Source organism: Apiospora hydei (genome assembly GCF_038363865.1).
Source record: "Apiospora hydei strain CBS 114990 chromosome Unknown utg000010l_segment0_segment0, whole genome shotgun sequence".
In the NCBI taxonomy this organism is placed as follows: domain Eukaryota; kingdom Fungi; phylum Ascomycota; class Sordariomycetes; order Amphisphaeriales; family Apiosporaceae; genus Apiospora; species Apiospora hydei.
This window is the reverse complement of record NW_027117369.1, coordinates 345,824-372,402: the sequence shown is the minus strand read 5'-3', so window position 1 is coordinate 372,402 and position 26,579 is coordinate 345,824. Positions and strand designations below refer to the sequence as shown.

Below are 26,579 nucleotides of genomic sequence, written 5' to 3'. Positions count from 1 at the left end.
GGCCTGTTTACTCTTTGAACCAAGACAGGGACGAAGTGGCTTAAGAATCAACGAAGGTTTATTATGTGCATTGTGGGCATTCCAAACTTCAGAAAAGTCAATAGGGGGTGGGCTTTCACAAAGCCTATCTGCCTGATGGCCAATTACCAAAGAGAATGCGAATCAACCACGATGTTAGACCGGGCATAATACTGCCAGTTTCTCGCTTTTGTCTATATTCTCTTCGGATATCAAGTCTAAAGAAACATCAGTAGCACATCAGTCGATGATGAAATGTACCAATCCTTCCAGAGTCCGTGTAAAGGTAGATCCGAACTACTCAGACCCTAGTTCTGCCCAACATTCATTGACAGATGATGCACGTTTCTACTATGGACTGTTTACCCGGAACTTGAACAGCGTGGAAGACAACAAGTTCTACGACATCATGGTCAATCAAGCCAGGAATAGTGACGCATTACAATCTTCCCTCGCCAGGAGCAAAGTTGTTAGTACCGCCACTAGCTCCAAGCGCCAGTTGAAGTATATGCGCTCGTTTAGCTATAATTCTTGTGCTAAAGGTTTAACCGTTTCCTAGGGCTAGGAGTGAAGGAAAGGTTTGAGTTTCTCTTGGATATCATTGCTACCAGTAACCTTCAGGAGCGCCAATGGGGGCGGAACTTTGCGAGGCGCATCTAGTTTGGCTCGTATATTCACCGCTAAAAGCATACATGTTCCGCGTCTGGCGGAGAGGGCATTCATTCATCCTGGAACTTTATGCAACAGGGAAGCCATCGTGTTATATCGCGGCAGGGTAGGTTAGCAATGGTGGCGTATCTGGCTATTGGATCTGTGTCTTCAAGCTTAATTATATAACAGTAGGAACATGCCCACGTCCTGCGGTCCTGCGGCGCAGAGCAGACGCCAACGTCGTGTCCCTTCTCACGACCGGCCCACAACGGCTGACGTTGATTTCGTCCGATAGTGGAACGCCCAGATCCGGAGTCTGGCCGTTGATGATGTCGGACACTGACATCAAGCGGCGGATCTTGGTGAGGATGGCGCAGGCGTGCTACACTTTACACCGTCCGTTGGACCAGAGCAAATATTCTCGAATTCTTGCAGCAGCGGCGTCATCGCAAGGGCCGAAGCATTACGAACGGCAATGTCTTGGTTGAAGTGTTCCACTCGATGCGGCGTTGATTGGACACGAGTTGGCATGGTCAGATGGAGTCGATGCACTTTTTGGTGCCAACAACACTGCTAATTTGATTTAGATGACCAGATTGTTAATGAGGGTTTGAAGATGCAGAAAGCAAAACTACTTTTGCCTCGCTCGCGGGCGGCCAAAAGAGCGCGGCGGGCGATTGAGGATGGCAGGTTCTTGCTTGCTTGATTGCTTGCCCCTCGCAGCAGATATGCACACACAACAAAGGAGGCATATTTAATCAACCCTGCATATATTCTCATGTTTACTAATACGCCGAGAAATGCCTAGATTACCAGCAGATGCGAAAGGCCACCTATCATCGAAAATGGCAATGGTGCTGCAGTTGGTTGGTCACAAGCCCTGTCGAGGGTTTTTATTTCCCTTCCAATTGCGGCGTCGCAACCCGCCGAAAACAGGGGCCCCGTGGCAGGGGACCCCTAGGTGCTAGGGGTTTTGGGGGGCTTTTCTAGGGACAACACCACATGCTAGGTTAAGTTCTTTTGCTGCACCACGCTGCCACATGCCGCCAGCAATCTGGGCAGATCCTCCAATTGCCAATCAATCCCCACTCCCACCCGACTCAATGCTTCTCCCGAATTGGCATCCCAATTGTTACTGCATTTAGAAGGTGCCATTCCTGGGGAGCTTGGGCAGCCAATGGGAGATCAAGCAGTGCAATCGCAGATACATTAAATCTACTCTAACGAGTGGGCAGAAAGCGCATGGTGGCCTGTCATTCTGTCTTGGCTAGAGTGCAAGAAGCAATCGGGTGTTACGCACAAACGACGAGACAAACGGCACTCGTTTTCTCTAGTCCATGCTTGATCGTGGGTAGCAGCATAAATACTGGGTGCTTTCTCCCGTCTTCTTCGTTGGGGAGGAGGAAATGCATCGTCGCCCTCATCATTCGTTTTCTCCCGAACAGCTGAGCAAGTGGAGGAAGGAAATCGCGAGAAACTTCTCGTCCGTTCTGCTCTTTAGTCCACTTTTCCTCCCTCCTCCGGCGGCGGTGTATCCAGACATACGCACACTCCTCAACTCCGGGCCATCAACACCTTGACGACTCCAACAATCAACACCGCCGAACCTACAAAAGCTCAAAACATAGTTACGAAACAAGGAAACAAGATGCCCATCCTCAAGAGCTTCAATCTGCCCGAGTCGCCAGAGGCTCTGACCTTCGACTCGCCGAAACCGGTCTTCCTCCTCTTCATCGCTTCCAAGGACCCCGCCACCGGCGAGTCATGGTGTCCCGACGTCCGAGCCTCGTGTAAGTCTTTGGCTGATACCACCATCTACCTCGATATATGAGCTGCTTGTGTGCATATGGTTGTCGATGCAGTAGTAAAGGATGGCGACTTGCTTGTCGCGTCGCGGTGTTTTCTCGATAGTTGTGGCCGACCAACCCAATTCAAGTGCTCTGGGCGTATTTCAACCACGGTATAACGGAGGCGTATCTACGTTTCTGGCGCTTCAATTCAAAGATGGTTTCCTAGTGAGCATGGCTGACCTACGTGCAGTGCCTCACATCGAGGCCGCCTTCTCCGCGGATGATGCGCCTACAGTGGCCATCGTCGAGGTCGGACAGAGGCCAGAGTACGTCCACTCCGTTTCTCAAACTGGATGAGTCTATACTAATTACTTCCCCAGATGGAGGGAGCGCACCAACGTCTTCCGCACCAAGTGGAACGTCAACAACGTCCCGACGCTGGCGCGCTTCGAGCAGGTCAACGGCAAGGTCACCGAGAAGGGCCGCATGACCGAGGACGGCATCATGAACCCGGCCACGCTGAAGGCTTTCATGGCATAAGGGGTGTTCGCAGACGTAGAATGGCAGGATGGGAAGTCGAGGGATGCGGGCTTGCATATGCATGAGTAGGTTTCCGGTCCGGCATATCGCGCTACTGAATTGGGTAGGAACTGCATTGGGCGGGAGGGCTCTCTCTTCTGTCTGTCTCTTCTAACGGCATTGTCTATCTGTCTCTTTCGTACATTTCAATCAGAATGATCTCATCAATACCATATACCCCGCTCCAACATCATGAATCTATGTCTCTGCGCTCCATTGATCTCTTCTCACAAGCGAGCATCCCCAGCATGCCGACCCCGCCCATCCTTATCCTGCTGCTCCTTCGCCACCGCCTCCGCATTAATTCTCTCCCACATCCGCTTCCTCAACTCATGCCCCTCCATAAACGCCGCAAACCAAGCCTGATCAAACCGCGGCAGCTTCCTGCCCACCCCCGGCGCCCCCTCTCCAGCCAGCGCCCGCAGCGTCTCAAAGTACTCCTCGAACTCCGGGTACACGAGCGTGAACCCGGCCCCGTCCCCGCGGGCCGCGATGCGGTCGACCTCCCACTGCCGCATCTCCTCGCTCGAGGGCAGGGGCCCGCTCAGCCGGTCCGCGAGCAGCCGCGCCGCGAGCACGGCGTGCCACTCGAAGATCTTGAAGGTGAGGCCGGCGCCCACGGCGCCGACGAAGAGCAGGGTCGGGTCGTGGCGCCAGACGACGTGCTGCCAGAGGTCGGGGACGCGGTTGTTGCGCACCGTCGGTACCGGACCCGCCTCCTCTTTGCCCGAAGACGAAGTGGGTGAGGGGGCGAAGAAGGGGAGGGTCCAGCTGAAGCCCGTGCCGAAGATGATGTGGTCGACGTCCGGGATGACGGTGCCGTCGACGAGCTCTACTTGTGCTTTCGCGGCCGTAGTAGTAGGCGGTACCGTGACGCGCTTGATGGAGGGGCACTTGTGGATGCGCGGGTGGTTGAAGGCGCCGTCGCCGAAGTACCGGTTCATGGTGTGGCCGATGATGACGGCGTGCGTCGAGGCTGCCACTTCGGCCAGGTCGAAGGCGATGTCTGCTGCACTGCACATCGCATCGCATTGACCTTTAGTCAGTCCAATCTTCTTCTATGTTGCGCACTTGAAAGTGACTTAGACGTCAGGGGTAGGGGTACACTTACGAAACCGAAGCCCCAACCACAACCACATTCTGTCGCACCAACCCATCTCATCAGCATTCCGTTTTCCTAAATAGTCGATGACAGAAATGAGGAACGTGGTCCTACCTTATCCCGATACGAGTCGCGCCCACGGTAATGCTTGCTATGCAGCACACTCCCCGGCCGTGCCCTCTGCATCTCCTCGAGCCCCTCGATCGCGGGGATGTACGGGACCGAGTAATGCCCGCTCGCGACAACGACGGCATCGAACCACTCAACCCACCATTCATCCTCCTCTCCGTCTCCATCGACTGCTTTCCGTAGCGTGACCTTCCACTCGGCACCGACTTTCTCGACCCGCTCCACCGTCGTGTTGTACGAAAAGCCCACGGCTGGGTCGGCATCATGCCGCCGCACCAGCCCTTCGACGTATCGCCTCAGCACATCCCAGGGCCGAAACGGCGCGTCGGCGCCGTGCAGCGCGACAGAGCGCGCGCTCCGCTCCGCCGCGATGGCTTCGCCGCTGAACTGCATCGCGACGTCCGAGACGTTAGTCTCGAGGTAGGGGTAGATGTGCGGCTCGGTCCAGCGATGGCGCTTCGACCTCGCCGCCCGCACCGGCTGCTGCTCCTTCTGTTCAGCCGCGTCAGCAAACGCGGGGATATCATCCAGAGGCGCATCCGCGGTCCGATTAGCCAGGCTCTCGAAGTCCGAGAGCACTGGCGGCGGCGCGTCGTCGCTCAGCCTGGAGCATGACTAGTCAGCGAAGTGCATCTAGACTCGATGTGTTGGAGTTTATTACCAGCATCCTCCGGGCGCTTCCCTGCGCTCAAATACCCGGATAGCATCAAAGGCCTTCTCCTGCGCTAGAGCATCAATGGTGATGGCGCCCGCGGGCCCGGCGCCAATCACGGCGACTCTCTTGATGGCGCCGACGGGCGACAGGTCAGACATTCCCCTGGTTGGAAGGAACAAAACAACAGAAATATGAAAGCGGAAAAGAATCAAATCTAACGCAAAAGAGTTACTCTAGCTTCTATCATATACCTACCTGGAAAGCGAATGGCTCTCTTCTTTCTAGTCTGTCTGTTGCGTGTTCGTTCCACGAACATGCGGGGATGTGGGTAGGCGGACGGGCGGATGGGCGTGCGGCCCCTGAGAATAAAAGCGCAATGGCGCCATGACCAGGGGAAATTGGTTGCTCGCAGTCCGCTTAGCGGCGGGTTTTATCAGCGGCCCCCATGCGTGCAAAGCCAGAAATAGGCAACGTCCAACTTACAGTCATTGAGTATGGGTCATTGATTCGATACGAATTGGTCTCGTTTCAATTGCCAAGTAATGTGAAATAACACTTTGAGAGGATTTTGGCGTGACACTTCTCTCACCTCTCCAGGTTTCCAAGTTGCGCATCAGGTTCGTGGTCGCAATGCTAGGTGGAATAGACATAGGCCAACTAGAGAGTAGGCAGCTCCGTCAAAAATCATGACCAACGTCCATCTATCTATGCGCATCAATAATACACGATTGGGGACATTCAAAGCCTTTTCCCCTCCTAGCCTCCTCAATTCGCTTCGCTCAAGGTATCATTTGCCGGGGGGCAGTTTTCCACTTCAAAATCATCCCACGATCTGAGTCCCAGTCGTATCCCCAGGTACGGATACATCAACATGTACTACATGGACCTGCACCTCGAGCCCGCCGTCAATGTCGGGAAACGTACTGGGCTCAATAGACACCCTGACCTCGATGTCCAGCCAGCCAGCAGATGGATTGTGCGCCCGTAGCGTGGCGCAAGACCTAGTGGCACTGCCATTATTTCTCATAGCGACTGTGGGTATGATCCAGCTCATCAATCCGGCGGGCCAGAGGCGCGCCTGCGCGTCCGTTCCGATCCAGCACCAAGGTTGCAAGTCGTCGCTGAGCCCGCAGATTATCGAGGTCGGTTCCAGGTCAGGGTAGATGGAGGACCGGGGCAGTCGGAGCTGGCCTACGAACCTCGGGCGCTCGAGTGTGAAGAAGAGGCGATTGGCACGGTCGTAGTGTGTGCGCGGCTGAGCTTCGATCCCATCGAAGGAAAAGAAGGTGCTGAACCGGCCAACGAACTGGAATATAAAGGCACCTTTTCGTACACCTTGGGTTCTGAGCAGCCCCGGCTCAGCCACACTGTAGATGGGTTCAAAAGCGGGAGGCATCGGTTGCAAGTTTGATATGATATTGCTGTATGTTTGGTCAATCAATAACGCATTCGCAATACATCATCCTTCTTGTGATGCCTCGTTAGTCCGTCGCTCAGGGAGTGCGGCTCTTCTAGGGTCCTGCCGGAACGTTGTGTGCCGCAAGCAGGTACAAGTATTAGAAAATAGCTCACTTGCCTCGCGTGCTGGCCCCTGTATGGACGGATGGGCAGTACTTCGCGTGGGAACCTTGCAAACATGTTGGGCCCGCATTGTAATAAATCTATACCCAGCTCCATTGTTCTGGATTGATCCAAAGTCCTGTATCCGATACCTAGGAAATATAACCGCTTGGCTTGCACGGAGTCGGTGTACATCTCTAACCTATTCGTAATCTTGATGCCACTGTTGGTTACAGAAAACTCGCCTTCAAAGACAGAATCGAGGATTCGCTCCATCGGCTGGCTATAGAGGAAATTGTCAGGCTCAGGTGCTAATAATCCAATCCCGGCGTGGGATGCTCCAGTCCATCGTTGGACCAAGGGGATTGCGTGTTCCCTGGGGTGCCAAGCGAAGATACTAAGATCATTGGTGGTTTTGATAATCTCATGTTGCAGCCGAATGAACGCTCTGGCTCCTTCGCCATATAGCATTGACATGTTCACGCCGAAAATACCCAACAGAGAATACGCCCTGTCCTCGATTCTCGTCGTCATGCGCGATGCAGCCCAAGACATGCGGCGAGAGATGGGCACGCTCGAGAGAGGGCGCCGACCGTAAAGCACGTCGGGGTCGATCCCAGTGAAGTCACAAATGCCGCCATCCCCAGACCTCCGGTACCAATCTCGGTCGAAGAACCGTATCTTCTTAGGGGCGATCAGCTCTTGCAGTGTCCATCCTCTGGTGACCCAGCGAGACCTTTTCAAGCCGTCCGATAGATCGTCTCCTGGTAGCATGTCGGATATGTAGGCGTAGCAGATATCGGAGCCCTCATACCAATGGAACATGGAGTTCAGAGCCTCACTTAGCTCGGCCGAGGAGCTCTTGTCGATGCAACAGGTATCGATCCAGATCCATTTCAAACCATCGTCAGCTGCAGCTCGGCAAGCTTCCTGTATTTTTCGAAATCCAGCCTTGGACCTGGCATGCTCGAGATTGGCGATATCAGCAAAGAGAACCTCGTCATCCTCCCATGTGTGCGACAAAATGGCATAGTCAGGCCAACGCCCGACGAATTCCTTCAACGTTAGATCCTGGGTATGAAGAAGTCGCATGTTGTTGAGTCGCAACCAGAAAGGCGAATGGTGAAAGATGCAGGGCAGGTATGAGGTAACTCTGTTGCTGAGACCGGAGTTCTAGAAGTCGGGCATTGGAGACCTGATTGATGCACTGCCCAGCTTTAGCGAGAGCCAATCGCAAAGGAGGCTCCTCATGGCCCCCAATCGAGGCAGCATCAATGTCCAGATTGACGTTGCATGATTGATGAAAAGGAAGACTTCACCGCGGGTCTCCTACCATTGACCTCACGAATCTCCCAAGGAAATGACACGCAAATAGATAAAAAGAAAAAGACATGATCGCAAGACATGATTGCAATATGAAACACTGCAAGCTTGTCGCGGCGGTGTAAACCCGGAAGACGTAGTCGTCGCCAATCTGACTGGCAGAACGACACTCAGCGCTACCGAGGCCTCTGGCGGTTTTAGTGTTCTTTCTTCCCCCCCAGCCTCCATGTCAGCAAGTCCAACCACTGGCAGGCGCCCCACCTGACACAGCAACCCGGCACTTGCAGGACAGGCGATGACGACAACCCGTTTTCCGGGGGGCTGTGCATCGCCTTGAATCTTGAAATGGCAATGCGTCGCTCGCAATCCGACAGCTTGATCTGCTTTCTACTACTACTACATCTCTTTCTTATAGATCTTATTCTTTGCAGATCCAAACTCTTTCAACTAACTCCTTCTCCAATTCACATTCAGTCAATAGCCACTCGCTCTACTCCCTCTATACATTCACTGGTACGTCAACAAACACACCCCCTGAGCCCGCTCCCCACCTCCATTGAACTACCATCTCTAACTTGGCGGTCAGCAATCCAAACAACCACCACACCAACCGTCATCATGGCCTGCGGATCCTCCCACGCGACGCTCGTCAACCGCAACGGCCCCGGCAGCGCCGCCTCGTCCACCATCGAGAGCATCGTCAACAAGCCCACCGGTGAAAAGACCAAGTGCATCGAGTGCGACGGCTACGAGTGCTGCTGCATCCCCATCCCCTGCACCGTCATGTAGATGCGGGCAACATCATCGACAACAACACGAGGAAGAATTGGTGGCACGGCCTGAGAGAAGGCACCACCAAGAGCAGGCATGGCGGCTTTGGGAGATATACACGATTGACCAGGTAGCTCTCGGAAGCTACCTACGGTCGGGAAGAAAGCATACGAATTGACGTCAAGAACGAGAGAACCGCTCCATCGAGCAGGACGAGATAGATACCAGACTGTAACAGCAGCTCACCAAGAAACATTTGATTAACAATAACCAAAACCTCATCCATTTCCCTTGTGCTGTGCTGTCTCGCGTCGCGTAGCCCATCCATTCCCGGGTGCTACGATCTATGAAAACCAAAACCAAATGGAACCATTCTTATGTCCATATAAACGCCCTCGCAATGCAAGTCACCATGGGTTAAGCCTCCAAACACAAGAATAGCAAACCAAAACCTCCTCCTCGTTCTCTACTACCCTCCTCCACGACCCAGTCTGGCGTACGAACGACAGTCCGCACATGCTGCATGACAACCGAGAAGCAACGTGGTCGTATAACAGCCCCCGAGACCACATCCTCATCGGATCGTCGTTCCCGTTTCCAATCCCCGCCGCCGTCCCCTAGACAGCAGGCTCGACAAGACTCCCCACATCTCGTCCTCGAGCTCGCCCATGCCGCGGCCAGCAGCACCACTCTTGTCAGTAGTAGTAGTCGTGGCCGCCGCCGCCGCCGCCGCAACTTCTTCCTGGTCGATCTTGAGACTACCAAGACCCTCCAGCATGCGCTCCACCTTCTCCTTGCTGTCGCGGATCGCCGTCGTCTCGGCCCGCAGCCGGTCGAGCTGCGCCTGCATCGTCGCGATCAGGGACTCGCGCGCCTGGTGCGGGCGGTACTCGTTGATGAGGTGGTGGAAGTTGTAGAAGAGGTCGCGGATGTCCTTGACCTTTTCGGAGGCCTAGATATTTTCGTTTCCTCGCATATTAGATACGTTCATGAGAATAGCAAGACACGAAAACGAGAAGGGAAGGCAAGACTCACGTCCATGGCATTCTGCCCCAAGATCCCCACGAGCTCCAGGAAGTTCAGCAGCAAACTCTTAGCAATCCGCTTCAGCACCGTCGCGCGATCGAAATGCTTGTCATCGCGCTCCCCGTCCGCCAATAGCCCACCATTTGCCACCACGGGCCGAATCTCGCCCCCTCCTCGAGTTTAGGTAGGGGCTGCACGAGGCGGTACGGGTCGCCGAAGATGCGCCACGCGCCCTCGTCGGGCGGGAGCGGGGGTTGGAGGTTGCGCAGGTTCGCGGGCAGGCCCGTCAGCCGCTGGGAAAGTATATCGTCTTTGTTGTTGTTGGTGCCGGCGTCGGGGTTGGAGGGCGGGTTCGACGTCTCGGCGCGCTCGCGCTTCAGGTCCGCGAGGCGGGCGAGGTTGTCGGCGGTGAAGTTTTTGTAGAAGGGCGGGGGGCGCGGCCAGGTCGAGGTGATCTGGTCCAGGTCCTGCATTTCCTGGGCCTCGTTCGGGTCGGCCATCGTGGTAGGTAGGATGATGTGGTCGGAAGTGGTGGTCGTGGTGGGTGGTTATTGGTAAGTGTGCAGTTCGGTTTCGGAGAGAAGGTTAAGTCTGTCGATCGGAGTCAAAATCGTAAGAGTTAAGGCGTCTCAATTACGGTAAAGAAGTGTTGTAGAATCTGTGTTGATGGTGATGCATCGCTTCTCCAAAAGGGAACGATCGCAATTGAGCCAATATGTTTGGACCTCAAGGCGAATAAGTCGGCATGCCACCAAATTATGACGGATGCGAGGCTGAAAGGCTGAGAAGAGGATGCAGCCAGGGCGAGCAGCAGGCAGTTCTGGGCAGTTCGTTGACCGAACTGTAAAAAAGAAGGGAATGCACGGACGCCAGGCACAGTTCGTAGTGGCTAGCGCCCGCCGTGGGGAAAGGTTGGGGGCTTCTCGACCTTATTTCAACTTCAACCGCACCTCCCAGTCGGGTCATGATTAGCATCGGATGAAAAGGGGGGTTGGATCTTGCAAAAGGCACCCATAGGCTTAGGTTGAGAGCCTGCAGGCAGAATCTTAATGAAATGGTAATTGCTACTGCTTGACCCATGCATAATAATGTATGCAGGCACTGCAGCTGTCGAAACGACTGGGCTACTTACTCCAGGGTGACATCGCATAACAAAGTAATACAGTGCCCAGGTCATCAAATCTCATATGGATCAGGGAGCGTCTCGTATATATCCCACGAAAGGAACATCGGCTTGTATTCCGAACATCTCAAGGCATAAAAGTTGGAATTTCCCCCAACGCCCAACCTAATTCAAGTAAACCAGTAAGCTCACCTCACTGAGAGATATATACGCCAGCAACAGCAGCAATAAGCACCAACAGAATCGCAATACAGAACACACCATCAACCTCAGTCAAAAACCCTCTTTTGTTCATCCTATACAATAGCTCGCTCTCTCTCTCTCTCTCTAAGTCTTGCTCTTCCTCTCTCCTATCTGTACAAAAGCCCAACACCAACAGTACCCGTCTCTCACCAGATGGAACCGAAGTGTTTTGACGATGCCCAACGCCGAAACGTGATGCAAGAATAATAAAACAATAACCCGCTCTCTCTTCTTCTTTCTTCTTTTCTTCTCTCTGTTCATATCCCCCCATCCCCTTACGAGCCCCTTCTTCAAACCCGAAACCGGAACCCATCATCAAAATCCTCCTCATCCTCTTCCTCATCTTCGTCATCTTCCTCGGTGTCCTCAGCTACACCCTTATTCTCCTTACCAGCCGCCTTCGTCTTGGTCTTCCCACCGTCAGTAGCAGCCGCCCGCAGATTCGCCATACTCCCCGCCTCAGCTCCTCGCGCTTCTCCTTGAGCCTCCGCACCCGCGCCTCGAGCTCCTCCATCTCGTCAAACTCGTCCTCGAGCGCCCGCGTCGCGTCCTCGCGCTCATCCGCAATCTCGGCGTCGAACCGCAGCTTGCGCCGCTCATTCTCCTCTTCCTGGGACTTGGCCGCGATCTGGTCCGCGGTCAGAGCCGGCGCCGAGATGACGCCAGACGCACCACTGGGGTTGGGCAGGCTCGAGGGCGGCGGCGGGGTAGGCTCCGCGGTGTCGGCGATCTCGGCTTCGAACAGGGCCCATTCGGCCTCGTCGACAGATTTTCCACCCGCGGCGGCGGCAGTAGGGCCGCTCGTAGCAGTCGTAGTAGCCGCAGCTGATGTAGATGGTGCAGAGGTGGGATCAGCGCCGTGAGACGTGTTCGGCGTCGAGCTCGAGTTCTGGGGCGAGCGGCCGTTGAGCAGCGGCGTAGCGGGCCGCGACGGTATCGCGATCTCGACGCCCTTCTCCGGCGCGTTCGACGTCCGCCTCGTCAGCGGCGAGGGCGGCGTGTTGCTGGTATTTCTCCCTTCTCCCGCCCCTGTCGACACCGCGCGTTGTTCCTCTCCCTCCCCGTCGTCCGTCCTGCTCTTCTTCTTCCTCGCGGCGTCCTCGCCATTCAAGCCATCAGCAGCGTCGTCCATATCTATATCGTCCTCGTCGACGCCATGTTTTCTCTTGTGGTTGATCGTCGTCGTGGTGGAATGGGTGTTGTCAGGAGTAGAATGGCTCTCGCCGGCCGCGCCTGTTGTGGGTGCCGCTGCGGGTCTACTGGACGAGGGTGGTTGTTGTTGTTGTGACTGAAGGGCGGTCAGCTTCTGTCGGTGGGCCGGGGACCGTACGTGGCCGTCCCAGAGGGACTCTGATTTGACGGCCTCGTGGCAGAGCTTGCACAGCAGCTTCCCGGCGTCGCTGTAGGCGGCATGGGGGTGCTCGATGCGGTTGGCGGCGCGATGGGCACGCAGGAGGGCGCGGGCGTCCGACATGATTGACGGGCTGCTTTTCCTGTCTGGTATGTACTGTATTGTATTGTGTGTGTGTGTAGCAGGGGTTTCTGCGTGGACCTGGCCTGTCGTATGTACAGTCGGAGATTGGAGGAAAACGAAGGTAGGTTAAGGGTCGGTTTCGTTCGGTCGATCGTAATTGATTTGCTTAGTTTGGCTTGTTCTCAAAATTGGCAGAACAGAAGGCAGGAGTAGAGGACGGTCCCCCGTCGGCTGTCGCTGCGACACGATCGTCTTTTTGACTTGTTGATCGTCGGTGCTCGGTTGCTATGGAGGTGGTTCAATTCCCATAAAAACAGGAGCAGGGGGCGGTATGGCGTCAATGAGCTGATGTCAGTTTTGACAGCTGAGCCAGTGACGCTGAATCTCCGGCTTGGAGCAGGCTAGGGGCGTGCTAAGACTGCTAGCCAGCTGCTCAGTGCTGCTCAGCTGTGCCCAGCTCTTCCCCAGTGGGGTCCCATCTTCTGCCAACGGGCCAGCTGCAGCGCTGTGGGGTCCAGCCAATTAGCGGGCAATAACAACCAAATGACAACTGCCTGTCGCTGCCCCTCCATCAAATCTCCAAATCTCCTCCAAAGCTTCTAGATCTCGGCAGATGAAAGATGCAACACCGAATCTCGTATTCCTTCTAGAAATTATGTCAATATATAGATGTAGCCACATTTCCCATAACCAAGTCACGCAGAAAACGTGCAAGGCTTGTGACATATTTCTACACCTCCCAAATCAACGACCCGATCCGGTATGAGGTGAGACATGCAGGTTGTGCTGCTCGCTTGCCATCAGGATCAAACATCATATCATGTGCGCTCCGTACATATAGCTATCATATTATACATCATTACCCCATGCCAATCCAGCCGCTTAATCGAGGGGACGCCCATATGTGTACCAGCACAAACAGTCCCAACCCTCAATCCCAAATACCGTGAAATCCTTCCTTCCTTCCTTCCAAAAACCCGTAACATACTTGTCCTCCAAAATGCAGTAACGCCCCTTGAAAACCCGGCTCGTGAGAACCCCTGTAAAATCTCAAGAAACCCCTCCCCTCATCTCATCTCATACACATCATTCCCAAAACCCACCAGCGAGACGGACATGTTGTAGTCCCCCGTAATGTTTCCCTACCTTAAGTTGAACCAATCTCCTAAACCTCCTACCGTGTCGCACTATGCCACACGCACCTGGTTCTCCCCCGCCGCCTTCCCCCAAGCCTCTCCCAAAACCTCTTCAGCCGCCACACCCTTCCAACTCCAGCCTTCTCCTCCCACTTCCGAACCCCCTCAGCCCGTTCCCGCACCTCGCCCGTCCAGACGCCGCCGACCCAGCGCCGGAGTCCGTCTTTAAGCCGTTCGCGCTCCACGGCCCGCTTCTTCGCCACGAGCCCAGGAGCCACCACGACCGCGCCGCTACCCTCCCGGGACTGGGTGGCCCCAGGCACGCACTCGCCGGGGAGCACGCCGCGCTGCACCAGCGTCTCGGCCGTCGGCCTGAGGGGTAATCGGCGCGAGAGACGGATCGCCACCAGGTTGCGTGCCAGGCGCCGCGAGATCTGCGTCGTGTGCGTCAGGAAGATGTGCTTGGCGATGAGGTCGCGCAGCGTCGGGCGTGAGGGCGAGAACAGCAGCGGAGGGAGAGAGGCACGAGCCCGGCGTAGGCGGAGCATATGCAACAGCGGGTGGACCGACAGAGCGCGCAAGTGGCGATTAGTCTACCGTCATGAGTTAGTATTCGATGGTATTACCTGAAACGCACAGAAGCAGGGACGAAACGTGCACGTGGGCAACATGGGTGCCAGAAGAAAGAAGGCGGCGAAGGCGACGATCAAGGAGCAGCACGAGTGCGTCTAGGTCATATCCAGGGGTATCCTAGAGCGCATCGACAAGATTGGACCCGGGCAGATTATGGTGACACAACAGTCGCGGACATCTTCCTCAAGGTTGCACAACTTCTCGCATGCAAGAGGGCGGGCAGAGTAATGGAGAGCAGGAGAGGTGGGAATGGCTCGAACCTTGGAAAACTCGAATAGGGGGGCTTGAGGATAAATTGACCACGTCACAGGGCGCAGCCACACTGAAAGAAAAAGAGACAAGAACCAACAACTTACCCTCGAGAGTGCCAGCAAATCGCACACGTCAAGAAAGCTCAGTACATGCATAAGTACTTCGTTGGGCAGACTATCCAGCTCGAGCATGCTGCTGTTACTGCTGCTGCCACTGATGCTTTTCCGTCTGCCCGCCGCCGGGTTCTCCACCGACGTTATAGCCGACGGTGGTGGTGGTGTCGTTGCCCTGGACATGGCAGTCGTCGGCACATCGGCCTTGGTATTACCCGCTGCGGCGGCTGGTTTAGCATGCGCATCTGCTGCTGAGGGCGCAACTAAGCCACATGCATTGACGTGAACCGAGCAAGTCGTCGGCGAGGTCGCGGCGATTTGCCCTGTTCCAGTCCGCATGTCCCTGGTAGAACCTCGGTCGGTCGCAGAGATCGCTACAAGTGGCCTGCTAGAATGACCCAGATCGCCCATTGCGCGACCTGCTGAAGGTGGTGGAGATTGTCTCGAAGTATAGGAACTTGGAGCACTTGCTCCCAAGGTATCGCTACTCGATACAAGATGTGGTGAGGCAAGTTGGGCAGCGCCATGGCTTCCTTGTTGCGTGGTAGCATCATCAGTTTTGGCAGAATGGGCCGGCGACGGCGATGAAGGTCTTGAATTTGTCATGGCGCACGATCTCGACTTGGTCCTCAGGCGGAAGTAGAAGCCGGCACCAAGCGAAACGACGTAGCACGTCAATGACCCCTGGCGTAGACGTCAATGAGTTGTAAATCTTGATGGATATTGGGTGAGGGAGGTCGTATTCCCTTCTGCGTTGGGTATGCAACCGAATGGCTGCGAACCGTTGTTGCGATGCGCAGTGACAAGAAACCGTGGCAGTAACCCTGATAGCGACAAGGGCCTATGCACTGGACCCGTGATGAATCGCAGCAAAAGCTCTCTTCATCGGAGTTTCGGATTCGTCGGAGGTCAGGTCCTGCACCTACCGAAGTGGCAGGCTGAGAGCCAAGCCGAGGTTGAAAAACGGCCAGCTCAGATGGAGCGAACAGGCGCGCGCCGAGGCAATGTCAGGCAGGGTCGTCACGCGCAGGGGTTTCAATGATGCCCTGCGCTACACCTTGGACAGAAGCGACAGCGTGTCGTGTCTTCCAGGATTGTTGTCCGCCGGCGGAGGAGCCGTTCCAATACCCGCGAGGCTTGATGGCCTGAAAGATACCCCGGTCTGCAGCGCCAGCTGGCCGCTGCTACCCCAGATACAGATGGCAGCCACAAGACGTAAGAACGGCCAAAGGGGGAGGGGGAACCGCGATTCAGAGATGGAGGTCGCGTGTGCCGAGGCCCGCCAAGCCCGTCAATGGTTCATTCATGCAGCACACGCCGCAGATTTGCAGACAGCTAGCTACGGCTGCGTTGACACCTAAACACCTGACACCTGTCGGTGAATGATCAAGGTGTGGATGGTGAGGCGTGGGATGCGGTAGGTCTGGCAGTAAGGTTCGTAAGGTTTAGTCTGGAAGCCTATCAGTCTCTAGCGAAGTGAGGCGATGATGGCGGGACTGGATGCGGATTTGGAAATGCGGCGAGGTGTACCCATGCGCACGCAGATGGCTGGAAACAGAAGGTCGAGGCGCAACGGCGGGGTGGGAGTTGAGAGTGTGCCTTGAAGAAGACGAAGGAGGATGATGACGCATCAAGATGCCTGTCCTTAAGATGCGCGGTTAAGATGGAGAAGGACGTCGTCGGGCGGACGCGCGCTCAATCCAAATCCATCAATCAATTGACCTCGTCAATGTCGGTTCCTCGAGCAGCTGGTCATCTCACTATTGACCGGGCAAGTGGCACATCCAAACGCTTGAGGTGGTTGCAACGAGGAATGAATACTTGCGATAGAAAAGAGAGAAGGTTGGCAAACTGGCACGATCCGATTCATCTCGCCGAAGTCGAGGCCAGACGCTTAATGCGTCACAGGTTCAGCAGTTAATACGATCAGGCGGCAGGGATCATGCGGGATCGTTCAGGGCCAAGCTTCACGACTTGGTTAGTTGGCCCAAGTCGTTTGCCTAACTCTCTTCCATCTGATTGATCAGATGCCAGAAATAGCTGGGAAGTAACACAGTAAGCAAACACTGTGATTCTTGGGGTTTAGTGGGGTAGGCTCCGTGGACTTTGTCTATTTCTGGAGCAGTTGGTGGCTGATGCACAGTGCTTCCCAGTGGGCGACGCACTTAGTGAGCAGCTTCGGTCTTAGGTTGGTGCACGACAAGGCCAATTGTCAAACATTCGAAGTCGGCCGACCGGCCGTAGTATGAAACTCGAGGCCTTGGTCAGTGTCCGATGTTTCAAGTTGTTAGGACCAACTTTAGCCTATCCTGCCACCAGTAGCGAAAAGAATCAAACGTTTCTCGTCCGGTGAGATATGAGGATTGACATGAGGTTACTTAGTCCGCAGTAGCTTCCAGGGCCCTAGCCAAGCAGCAGGTCAATCATCGAATTGGGAAGGGCGCATGTCACAATGTCTCAGTTTGGAGTGAGACATCTTTTTGTGCTGCTCCTCTCGGTTTTGCCTGTGGAGCGCGCGACTAAAGCGCGAATTCAGCCAGCCGCGCGTGCGCGCAACCCGTTCAACATTCATTGTCGTGAGACACTCTGCTTGGCAAGCAGGCGGTATGTAGTCCCGATATACATACATGGGTACATTGTCGTCCGAACTGAAGGTCACGAGACGAGAGTCGTGCGCGGTACTGGCAAGTGGGTGCAGGCAACAAAAGCGGGATGCCCCCGCCTGTCAATTTGTCAAAAAGGCGGGATTCTTTCCAGAAGCGGGACGGATCCGATCCATCGCGGAACGTGTCGAGCGAAATGCTACACCACATGCCACATTCCACCCTTCTATTGATCCCGGTACTGGACGGAAAGTGGGCAAAGCATGGTTGGTAGGGGACCAGGACGGACATTTCTTTCCCGCCCGGAGGACTAGGTACATACATGCAGTATGTATGTACATCTAGACACATATGTATGTAGGTATGTTGTTGGTAGTCGCGCAATTGCTGAAGAATTTCCCCTCCCATCCTTTCTTTGGGCGTCGCGCTTCGGCCTTTTGCCTGCTCGTTTGGTTCTATCGGAGATCCAGCACGGGTCGCTTCGAGGTAAAGGAGGTGGTTGGCCGATTGACGTGATGTCCGTTCTCGCCCATTCATGGGAGGCGCTTTTGCCGCTCTGTGTTTTTCAACGTCCAAGCAACTCGTCTGCACAATCCTACACTCCATGCCGACGCCAGCCGTGAATTTGCGTATGTGCAGCAGTTTGCTCATCGACTGGGCGTACTATAGCTCATGTCCAAGTTGAAGTAGGTCTTCAGAAGGCGAATGGCGGGTGTTCCTTGTCAGTCCATCCAGGGATCATTCCATCTGCCCGCCCATACTTATGTAATCCCCCATGTCCAACGACCTAGCCAGCACGCGATGATGCATGTCTCACAAGTCCCGGGATGGCTGGCTAAAATGCCCCTGGACATTTAACCCGGTCAGCCTCAGAAGGCATAATTACATAAATATCCCCCAAATCTCGGCTTGCCAAGTTTGATCATCCCGATTCTTCATCGACCGGTTTGGGGATCTTCTTCCCCGTCTGTCCATTGTACACACTACTGCTACCTCACATGCCGACATGATGCAATCCAAGTACTGCAAACATTTGGTTGCCGAGTGCAGGCGGGACATGTATGTAACGGCAGCGCACAGGAAAGGAGAATAGGAGAATTAGAGACCTACCTCGTGGCGCAAGAAGCAAAAGAAGAATCAAATCCAGGTTTTTCCAGTCAATGTTTCTGCCAATCTCATCTGGCTTTCTGCAGTGGCTCGGTTGTCTTGTTTGCTGTTCGCTTTCTTGCTGAACGCACCAACAACAGAGGAGTTCACGGGCCTTGCCAGAAGGCCGCATAAGGCCTGCATGCTTTTTCTTCCCTGGCCGGCCGGCCGGCCGGCTGCGACCTTTTCGTCCTTTGGCACCGCAACCCTTCTGCCCACCCCGTTTGCCCTGCAATGCTGCAAAACCTGCATCGTTCGTTCCCGCGTAAGGGCAATCGGCGCCCAATGGGAGGCGGTTGGGATGAATTGTCGTCTCGAATTGGGCCTCAATCCAGCAGGCATCGGACTGCGGCTTCATAATCCCCATGTCGAGGAAACAAGCCCTGGTAACTAAATACATAATCTTCTTCGTTCTTTCCTGGATCGTTAGCAGTTGGGGTGCATTGGCGAATCCATTACTATACGTTTCGTAGTTAGGTAGTCAGACAGGGGGCGTGCGTGCGTCATAAGGAAACACGAGGGGGAAGAAAGTTCTATACCTGTTTTTTCTTTCCTTTTGCTTTTCCGCCCTGCGTCCGTGAAGCATCTCTGGACAAGACAGGGGGTTGGGCTGGACAAGGAAGCAGGAGAGGAAGGGCCAGAAAAAGAGGAGACCCGTCCCCCTTCTTCGGCTGGCAAGGCAGGCCCTGTCGGTAGCAATAAGAGGAGTCAAACAGCCGCCAGTATGGCCGTTCCAATCAGCAGCCCTGCTTTCTCCGAAAAGTGTCAGAAAAGACGTCGTTGTTCTCCATAGACAACTCAACCCCTACCAATCACCGACGCCAGCGCAATGGGGGAAGATGGGGAAATCAAGACACAAGCTAGAGCCGATGAAAATATCCAGTTACAGTCTTGTCTGTCCCCTTCTCTTTCCCTCAACTGTTGTTGGGCTTTCCTTCCCCATCGAAGATTGATTCACCAATGTCGTATGCCTGTGATTCACGAGAGGGGGAGACGCGCAGGAGAGGAGCCTGGGCGCTGTAGCGAGAGACTCAGAGCTCAACGCTTGCCGGATCGAGTGTCAGCCATCAAAATGGCGATGGGGGCATTTCAGCGAATGACGTCGACTATAAATATAGTCGTGTGGTGGTGCAGCATTCAACCCAGAGCACGGGCTTGGCTTTCGTTGCGCTGAGAGAGCTCAACAGTTTCCCTCCTCTCCGGCAACTGTTCCATTGCTTCCAAGTGGTCCATGCCTTTTGATCTGCCTCTTCATCGGTCAATATAAGAGGGATGGGGGTGTGCCCGGGTGCTTGTGCGAGGGGTGTGTGTGTACGTCGTCCCTGTGAGTTTCTGGTAGGATTGGTAGGTATTGGTAGGTATTGGTAGGGTATTGAACTGTGTGTGTGTGTGTGTGTGTGTGTGCCAATGTGTGCCCGTGTGTGACAGGGTGTGTGTAAGTGGGTATGGGCGTGCGAGTGGAGGACTGCTCCACAGGAAGGGGTCACTATTGCGGTCGACCGGCCTGCGGACCCCTGGCACATCCCGCAGCGGCCCCAAATTGTGTACATTAGGCTGCTTGTCTGGTCATGTGGCCAGTGCGGTTCCTTGCGAGAAAAGGAGGCCCTGTAAGAGGCTTAAATCCCAGAACGCGTCCTACACCCGCGGCCCTCGCAAGAGTTCGAGGAAGTCTGCAATCGCAACATGTTTGCAGAAGGGGTAGGTGGAGTGTTCCTCGGAGGTAGTGCTTCATACCCCATCATCCCTGCCCTCCAAGGGTAACAGGGTGACGTGCTGTTTCCCCAAACGCAATAAGCACCTTGATTGATAGCACTGTAAGAAGAGGGATCCAGAAGAGGAAGGCATTGCTGCAGTCTTGTGTATGCCCGTCGGATTGGGATTGGGCAATTGGTCGGTGCTTCCCCCATTGTTCAACGGGGTTTCGATGCGGGTGAATTTTGGGCTTCTGCAACAGAATTACGCAAAATACCCCCATACAACGTGCAGAAAGTATCCCACTTGTCACTTCAAGACCATTAGGTCATTGGCTTATCGTATGTATGCGGTGCATCTTGTTTAGCTGCTGGGTACCGGATGGATATAATATCCGAGGAAAAGCCCGGTTCGTTGTTTCGAATAAAGGCGAGCTGGTATTGGATTATCAGACAGCTATGGATGGTACAGGCTTGACCCGTAATGAAGCTAGAATATACGGGGTTCTCGAAGTTCGTTCGAACCTGAAGTGCCAAGACTGGCCGATGGTCTGCCAGATTAGGCTGGCCAACAATACATGGCCCGTTCGGGCGGCCAAGGTGTTGTTGACAGGCCTCAAACAGGCCAAGCCCATGAAAAGGCCGAGGAGAAGAGGGAAAAGTCCCTTTGTTCCAAAAGTCTGTTTTGAAGACGCGACGTGTTTACTTGATCGAGCGTTGTCTGGAAATCCGTTTTGATGTTATTGCATGCCGGGGTATATTGGGCACCATTTGTTGTACAGCATCTTGTGCGCGCATATGAGCAGTGATTCATGTGGTGTACAATTCTGTCACCGAAACACGAGCCTCACTAATGGAAAATCCTATAACCCAGCCATTGCATCTAGACCTCTGTCAAGTCGTATATACTATGCTGGTCGTAAGGCGTTCATGGGCAGATCCCGGATTGCGGGCTCGTTGCCGGATGGCTTCACGGCATATGCATTGGAATCGTGTCATGGTATCACGTTCCACGGCGCCCCGGTGTGTTTCCACCGCAGCGTCATGGCTTTTCCGAAGGGTCAATAGGAGATTAACGGAAGCTTGTTGTGTGAGTACAAGGCGACGGCACATTTGAGCCCAATGAAGCCCATCCAGCCAACGCCGGATAGGGATTTGCTGAGATCATGTCTAGATTATTGCATGTATATACGCCTGGTCACACCGTGGCTGAGAAGCGGTGTAGGCCGGCTGACGACGGATAGGGCAGGCGAGTTCACATTCAATATCTGGTCCGGCCAGTGGGCAGCAATATGCGTCACCGAGATGCGAGACTGCGTTTGGGGGTTTTGTTGGTCCTGCAGTCCCGGAATAGGTAGGTGTATGCTACGACGCGTTGCATCCTGTGAGTCAAGTCAGTGTGAACCAGGCATCAGACTTACCAGGGATGAAACATATGCAATGAAGAAATACCGGACGCCACCATCCCACGACCGATACGGCCCAAAATACGCCTCGAACTAACAAGGTGGAGTGGTAGGTCAAGGAATGGGCCGGCCACGTTGGCCATTGCCTAACCGGATCCATGAAGATCCCACCACCCCGTCTGATTCCTTTCAACTCGAGATTAGCTGAGATCGAAGTGAACCTTTCCGGGCAGGCATAAAGGGTGTTGCCCACGTGAATGCAAAGGTACCGTATCCCCCATCGGTTCGTAGTCCCTTGTGGGACGAGCATGAACCTTATCTGGGCTCCGTCGGTGGCCGGGGAACACAAGGCTGGTTGCTGTCCAAGTCAGGGGTTCGTTGCCTCCGTCACCGCGCATGAGAAAGCCAGGTCGCTAATGCAGAGTCTCGAGTGTGTATGTGTTGTCATCGGTCATTGTACGGGCACACACTATGGATCGATAGTGTCTCTCTTTGAGCAAACGGAGTCGACATCTGTTGCGGGTATGGACCTCCTCCTTTTGTTGTAGATGTGCTGTAACAGTGTTGGCTGCAAGTCCTTCCAGAACTGCATCAGGAACAACGTTTTGTTCCGAAGGTGGCTTGCTGGAAGCGGACAACACACAGATGACGGTTATCATTAGCCCAGGCCAAGCTCAGGCTCCACGGAAGGGATTCTCACCATGTATAAGGTAGCAAAGCCAATACTGTGACACTGCGGGCGTCGAACCCTGTATTGTATGGGATATCCACTTCAGGTATGTCGAGACTCCCGAACCCAAGTAGATACCTCTTCGACATGGTAATTTGCGGACGACGTTGGTATCGGCATGAGCCTGTCCATGACCACCGGGGCAAGGAGTGATGTCGAAGAGCCGGTATCCCGTGACCTTTCAGACATGCCTGCTCTGGACAACACATTCGTGGCCGGGCTGGGCAAGGTCCGAACCGCGTCTAACCTTGATAGCGTACATGGCGCTTTTTGTGCAACAAGGTCCAGAGGAAGGGGGCTGGAGAATGGCGCGGGATCAACCATGCATGCCACAGGCAGGTACAAGCAAGCGCACAGCATGTCAGTCTTCATCCGAAGTGGACCGTGGCGGCAAAGACGCATTCGAAGGGCCTGGAAGTGAGGGATTAGCAAAGTACAAAGAAGCGGGCACAGGGCAGGGTACTTGTACAAGAAAGGTATTCCTATACATACCTCACTTAATACCCGCAGCTGGACAGCGATGGCAAGGTGGGGCATTTTCCCGGTCTTGGATCGAGACGTGGCACTCCGTCAAAGGGCCTCTGTCGAACGAATTGGGCAGATACAGACTAATCCAATCAGATCGGACAGATCGGTTTTCCCCACCAAAGGCGACTCGTGGATATGTTGGGTAGGGTTGGACAGTGACAAACGTCTTTAGCCAACGCCTATTATCAGGAAAGCCTCACGAAACGATGCCTCTGAAGAGAACCAACAGCAGCGTGGGGTGTTTGTGAAGTCGACGCATTATAAGTATAAAGGGGTTTCCTGATCCCATCTGTTGCCGATACGCCATCAACATCTCGACAGTCGACAACTCGGACATCGAAAAAGACATTAACTGCTTGTTTGAAGCAACGGAGGATCCAATCATCAATCCTATTGAAGATTGAGTCCGTGGTTAGTATATCCGCGCTTTCGTCTCCACTTTTATAAGGGTCACCACGTATAGACATGCTGACCTCGACAGAGCAATATAGTCAACACTATACACCTCAAGCAACACAATGTGCTACTTCCAACAGACGAGATGGAGCTGTGGCTGGTGGCGCTGGGGGCATTTCAAGCAGCAATGCCCGAAGGAATATCGAACGGTTCGTTACTTCGGGTCGTCGTGGACTTGGAGAAGTCATACTAATGTCGAGTGGTGTCGGTAGGGCGAGACCTGCGGCATGAAGCTAGTGTACGAAACCACCTTCGAGGAAGACCGCTGCAAAATCTGCAAAGACATCGAGAAGAAGCAGCGCAAGTACACCAAGCTCCAGAGCGACATATATCGGTGGCAGAGGGAGGGAAATCGAAGCGCGACGATCGAGCGAGCCGAGAGAGATATAATGGACGTGGAGTCTGTGATTCAGGGATTGGAGCAACAGCACTACCAGAGAGTCCACGAGACGCTCTGAGCTCTCTGGATGTCGAGCAGGTGAATTCGATCAGCTAGGCAGTCAATCTTTAGGGCAACGTGTTAGAACAAGATCAAGTGAATCAAGGGTGGGAAAATCGGGGTGTGTAGGAACTTACAGGCTTGGCCCGTCACGATCGTGTATTTGCTTCTGGGAACTCGGTCGAGTTGGAACAACGGTCTTTTTAAATGAATAGGATAAATAGCCCTCTTTCCATGCAGCATTGATCGAAATTTTTTGCTCCGTGTGGTCTGGTTGCCGAGTTGTCGTCGCTGGGGTGAAAATATCTCGTCTCCTGCCAAGCGGCCCGCAGCGCATCACTGCTTATCGTTTCGAGCAGCGTCCGGCAGTTCCATGGGAAACACAACATTCTGTCTTTTTCGGTCGGCGCAAAACTGTATCAAGAGGGGCGGGGAAATAACCGAAAGTCGTCTGCACTGCTTTCCTAGGCCCATCGTTCACGACAGATGCAGCCCAGGGCAGCCGGTGTAGGGGAAGAGGAGAACAGAGACTTTGCTAGGGTTGGAATTTTCTCTGCCGATGCACAATAATTCAAGGAAAACGCCTATTCGTGGACAGGGAGCGGAGGGGTCGCCATACTGATCACGCAGGTCGATCCAAGAAGCCCTGGCTAGCCTGGAGAAAGCCGCCAGCAGCCAGGAAGCCAGTGGCAGGAGAGCTGCGGGCTAAAGTGGGCGAAAGTGGACGCTGATGGGTCGGGCTCACCCGAGGGTCCACATGAGTGGTCGATTCCCGTCGCTCGCGCAGGGTTCCGCACCGCCCTTTGCTACTGTGCACGAGATTGCAGCGGTAAACAAACGATTCTTTCGGCCGTACGTACGATGCAGCCACGGGCCCACGGAGTCGGACGACAAATACGCTGCGGTGTTTTTTGCAGAACAAGATGATATTGACAGAGAGAAAAAATGTGCGCTAGAACTGCCTGTCTTCTTATACAACTCCACCACCCGTAGGAGGGGAGTAAGCGGGCACGTGGCTACAACTCAATGGATCTCATGGCCAGCGAGACCCAGAAGAAGAAAATGATTGGCTGTATAGCAGCCAGTTAGCGGTGAAAGTGCAGCAAAGATCCATCCAATTCGACCCCGTGTGTCGCACAGGGGAGCGGCCCCATCCGCAACCCCGTCGACCAGTACTCCGGGCCGCAGCAGACAGTCATAATTGGCTGTACTGAACCACTGGACCGACCCGCTGGGTGAATTCCTGAGTCGCAGTGTAGCGTACGGCTTACCGTTGGCACCTAATTAAGCCACTTTGGGACACTTCTTTGCGATATGTCAGCGGGAATTGTGTGCATGACGACAGCACATGTAATGGTCATGGCCTGCTCTTTCATGCAGCCGCAGCAGCATCAGAGAAGGTCCCCACAAGAGGCTTTCCTACGCCGTCCTTGATACTTGGGGCGTGACCTTGGAGTTCGGGCAGGTCGTCATCGCTGGTCCAGTCTAGATGCCCTTGTACCGTGCCGGCAGATGATAGGTCGTCGTCGGTGGACAGCTTTGCCAAGATGGTCTGGTAGCGGGACAATCGTAGATCTTGGCCGGAGAGCATGGCATGGGGCGCTTGCTGTGTCTCCTGGGGAGCAATCTCGAAAATGTCTACCAAGTTACTGGAGCAAGCCTGTTGTTAGCTTCCACTCAAGGTCTGCCTGTCATGTGTGCACCTCTCTCGTCGCATCCTGTGGCTGTGACATACTTTGATGTTTTCGCAACTACTTTTTGCACGGCTTCGTTTTCGCGTTGCGACTCGAGGGGGTCTGCCTGGGTGTTCATGTTCTGGTCGCTGAAGCTGCCATATTGGAAGTTGTTCGGGTCGTCGATGAGCAGGCGGGAGACGTCATCCTGATTGAGCAAGTGTTAGAGTAGTGGCAGCAAAGGGCAAGTGTCGCGACCGAACGAACCTCGTCAAAGGTTTCCTGCCTGCGATTGCCGAGGCATGATGCGCATGCGCCCATTGCGAAAGCGGCAATTTCTCGATTGCGAAAGTCGCGAGCAAGGTGATTGATTAAAAGGGGCCTAGAGAAAATGTATGCGTTGGACGGGGACGGGCGTCCCTTTTCCTGAGATCTAGCATGAAAGAAGCAGAAGTAAAGAGCGGATAATCTGCCTGCTGGTCGGGTCGCGAGGCTGAAATGCAGTTGGGCCGAGTCGATCTTGATTGAGGGTGTTGCGTTGGCTGCCTTGCTGCTTCGGCCGTCGAACGATAGTGTCGCGGCAATTGCAATTGGAGCCCGTGCGTCATGTTCCTGCCTTGTTTGTTTGGCTGTTTGGATTTGCGCCGGAGCTACGTTTTTCCCGCGCCAGCTCCTTCCTTCAGGGGGCGCATCTTCCCCTGGCCAACTGAAAAACGAGGCCCACATTGGCTGTCAAGATAAGGCTGCCCTTCCATGTTCAATCTTTCGGCTACAATTACACCGAACAACAGACAATACGATATCCGATGGAATCTTGACTTGAGACAGGAACCGGTAGTTGCTTTTCTTTTTTATCCTCGACCGTTTTCTGTCTCTGTTCACTGCAGATGCGTACCGTGTCTGTCATCGCCTAGCCTAATGAGCAAATGACCTCAACACCACTTGGCACTGCGCCACGACACCTTCCCTTCTCGCGTCGCAAACATATCCACCAAATGCATGCATGTGCATCACCAATAGGAACGCCCCGAATGGTGATGATTCGGTCAATCGAGATGGGTGAAGCTGATTGGACACCAAGCACAACGGTAGAAGTGCCAGCACCTCGCTGGAACGTGCGAAGTTTCAAGATCCGCGTTTCCCAACTTGGCAACATGATCTCGACCAGCGTTCCCTGTCAGCTGGGTGCAACCCCACAGGCGACAAGTGGCATACCGCCAGATGGGATGGAGCACAATGCTTGATCGAACACCAGGCTGCATGCGGCTCTGCGGCGTCCATGTACAGTACTTGCATGCCTCAATCAGACAAGTCTACCCGCCGAGCCAC

At 54.4% G+C, this 26,579-nt stretch overlaps 9 protein-coding genes across 9 annotated transcripts; 3 read left to right on the top strand and 6 right to left on the bottom strand.

Moving 5' to 3' along the window:
• Window positions 1-2,317: 2,317 nt before the first annotated feature.
• Window positions 2,318-2,999, top strand: PG997_014274 (uncharacterized protein; the record flags this gene model as incomplete). The annotated part of the gene is made up of 3 exons (XM_066818588.1): window positions 2,318-2,459; window positions 2,710-2,785; window positions 2,840-2,999. The coding sequence occupies 3 exons, from the start codon at window positions 2,318-2,320 to the stop codon at window positions 2,997-2,999; spliced, it is 378 nt and encodes a 125-aa protein (XP_066660776.1).
• A 266-nt stretch (window positions 3,000-3,265) lies between these two features.
• On the bottom strand, window positions 3,266-5,082 carry PG997_014273 (uncharacterized protein; the record flags this gene model as incomplete). Its single annotated transcript, XM_066818587.1, has 4 exons — window positions 3,266-4,052; window positions 4,150-4,178; window positions 4,255-4,873; window positions 4,931-5,082. The coding sequence occupies 4 exons, from the start codon at window positions 5,080-5,082 to the stop codon at window positions 3,266-3,268; spliced, it is 1,587 nt and encodes a 528-aa protein (XP_066660775.1).
• A 662-nt stretch (window positions 5,083-5,744) lies between these two features.
• Window positions 5,745-7,576, bottom strand: PG997_014272 (HET domain-containing protein; the record flags this gene model as incomplete). The annotated part of the gene is made up of 2 exons (XM_066818586.1): window positions 5,745-6,345; window positions 6,993-7,576. 2 exons carry the CDS (start codon window positions 7,574-7,576, stop codon window positions 5,745-5,747), a joined length of 1,185 nt encoding a protein of 394 aa, XP_066660774.1.
• Window positions 7,577-8,425: 849 nt separating this feature from the next.
• PG997_014271 (uncharacterized protein) lies at window positions 8,426-8,596 on the top strand (the record flags this gene model as incomplete). Its single annotated transcript, XM_066818585.1, has 1 exon — window positions 8,426-8,596. One exon carries the CDS (start codon window positions 8,426-8,428, stop codon window positions 8,594-8,596), a length of 171 nt encoding a protein of 56 aa, XP_066660773.1.
• Window positions 8,597-9,152: 556 nt separating this feature from the next.
• On the bottom strand, window positions 9,153-10,104 carry PG997_014270 (MED7-member of RNA polymerase II transcriptional regulation mediator complex; the record flags this gene model as incomplete). Its single annotated transcript, XM_066818584.1, has 3 exons — window positions 9,153-9,530; window positions 9,614-9,721; window positions 9,745-10,104. 3 exons carry the CDS (start codon window positions 10,102-10,104, stop codon window positions 9,153-9,155), a joined length of 846 nt encoding a protein of 281 aa, XP_066660772.1.
• A 1,156-nt stretch (window positions 10,105-11,260) lies between these two features.
• Window positions 11,261-12,444, bottom strand: PG997_014269 (uncharacterized protein; the record flags this gene model as incomplete). Its single annotated transcript, XM_066818583.1, has 2 exons — window positions 11,261-11,380; window positions 11,422-12,444. The coding sequence occupies 2 exons, from the start codon at window positions 12,442-12,444 to the stop codon at window positions 11,261-11,263; spliced, it is 1,143 nt and encodes a 380-aa protein (XP_066660771.1).
• A 1,174-nt stretch (window positions 12,445-13,618) lies between these two features.
• Window positions 13,619-14,761, bottom strand: PG997_014268 (uncharacterized protein; the record flags this gene model as incomplete). The annotated part of the gene is made up of 2 exons (XM_066818582.1): window positions 13,619-14,173; window positions 14,570-14,761. The coding sequence occupies 2 exons, from the start codon at window positions 14,759-14,761 to the stop codon at window positions 13,619-13,621; spliced, it is 747 nt and encodes a 248-aa protein (XP_066660770.1).
• Window positions 14,762-23,365: 8,604 nt separating this feature from the next.
• PG997_014267 (uncharacterized protein) lies at window positions 23,366-23,596 on the top strand (the record flags this gene model as incomplete). Its single annotated transcript, XM_066818581.1, has 1 exon — window positions 23,366-23,596. The coding sequence occupies one exon, from the start codon at window positions 23,366-23,368 to the stop codon at window positions 23,594-23,596; it is 231 nt and encodes a 76-aa protein (XP_066660769.1).
• Window positions 23,597-24,949: 1,353 nt separating this feature from the next.
• PG997_014266 (uncharacterized protein) lies at window positions 24,950-25,571 on the bottom strand (the record flags this gene model as incomplete). Its single annotated transcript, XM_066818580.1, has 3 exons — window positions 24,950-25,226; window positions 25,313-25,458; window positions 25,518-25,571. The coding sequence occupies 3 exons, from the start codon at window positions 25,569-25,571 to the stop codon at window positions 24,950-24,952; spliced, it is 477 nt and encodes a 158-aa protein (XP_066660768.1).
• Between the last annotated feature and the right edge of the window lie 1,008 nt (window positions 25,572-26,579).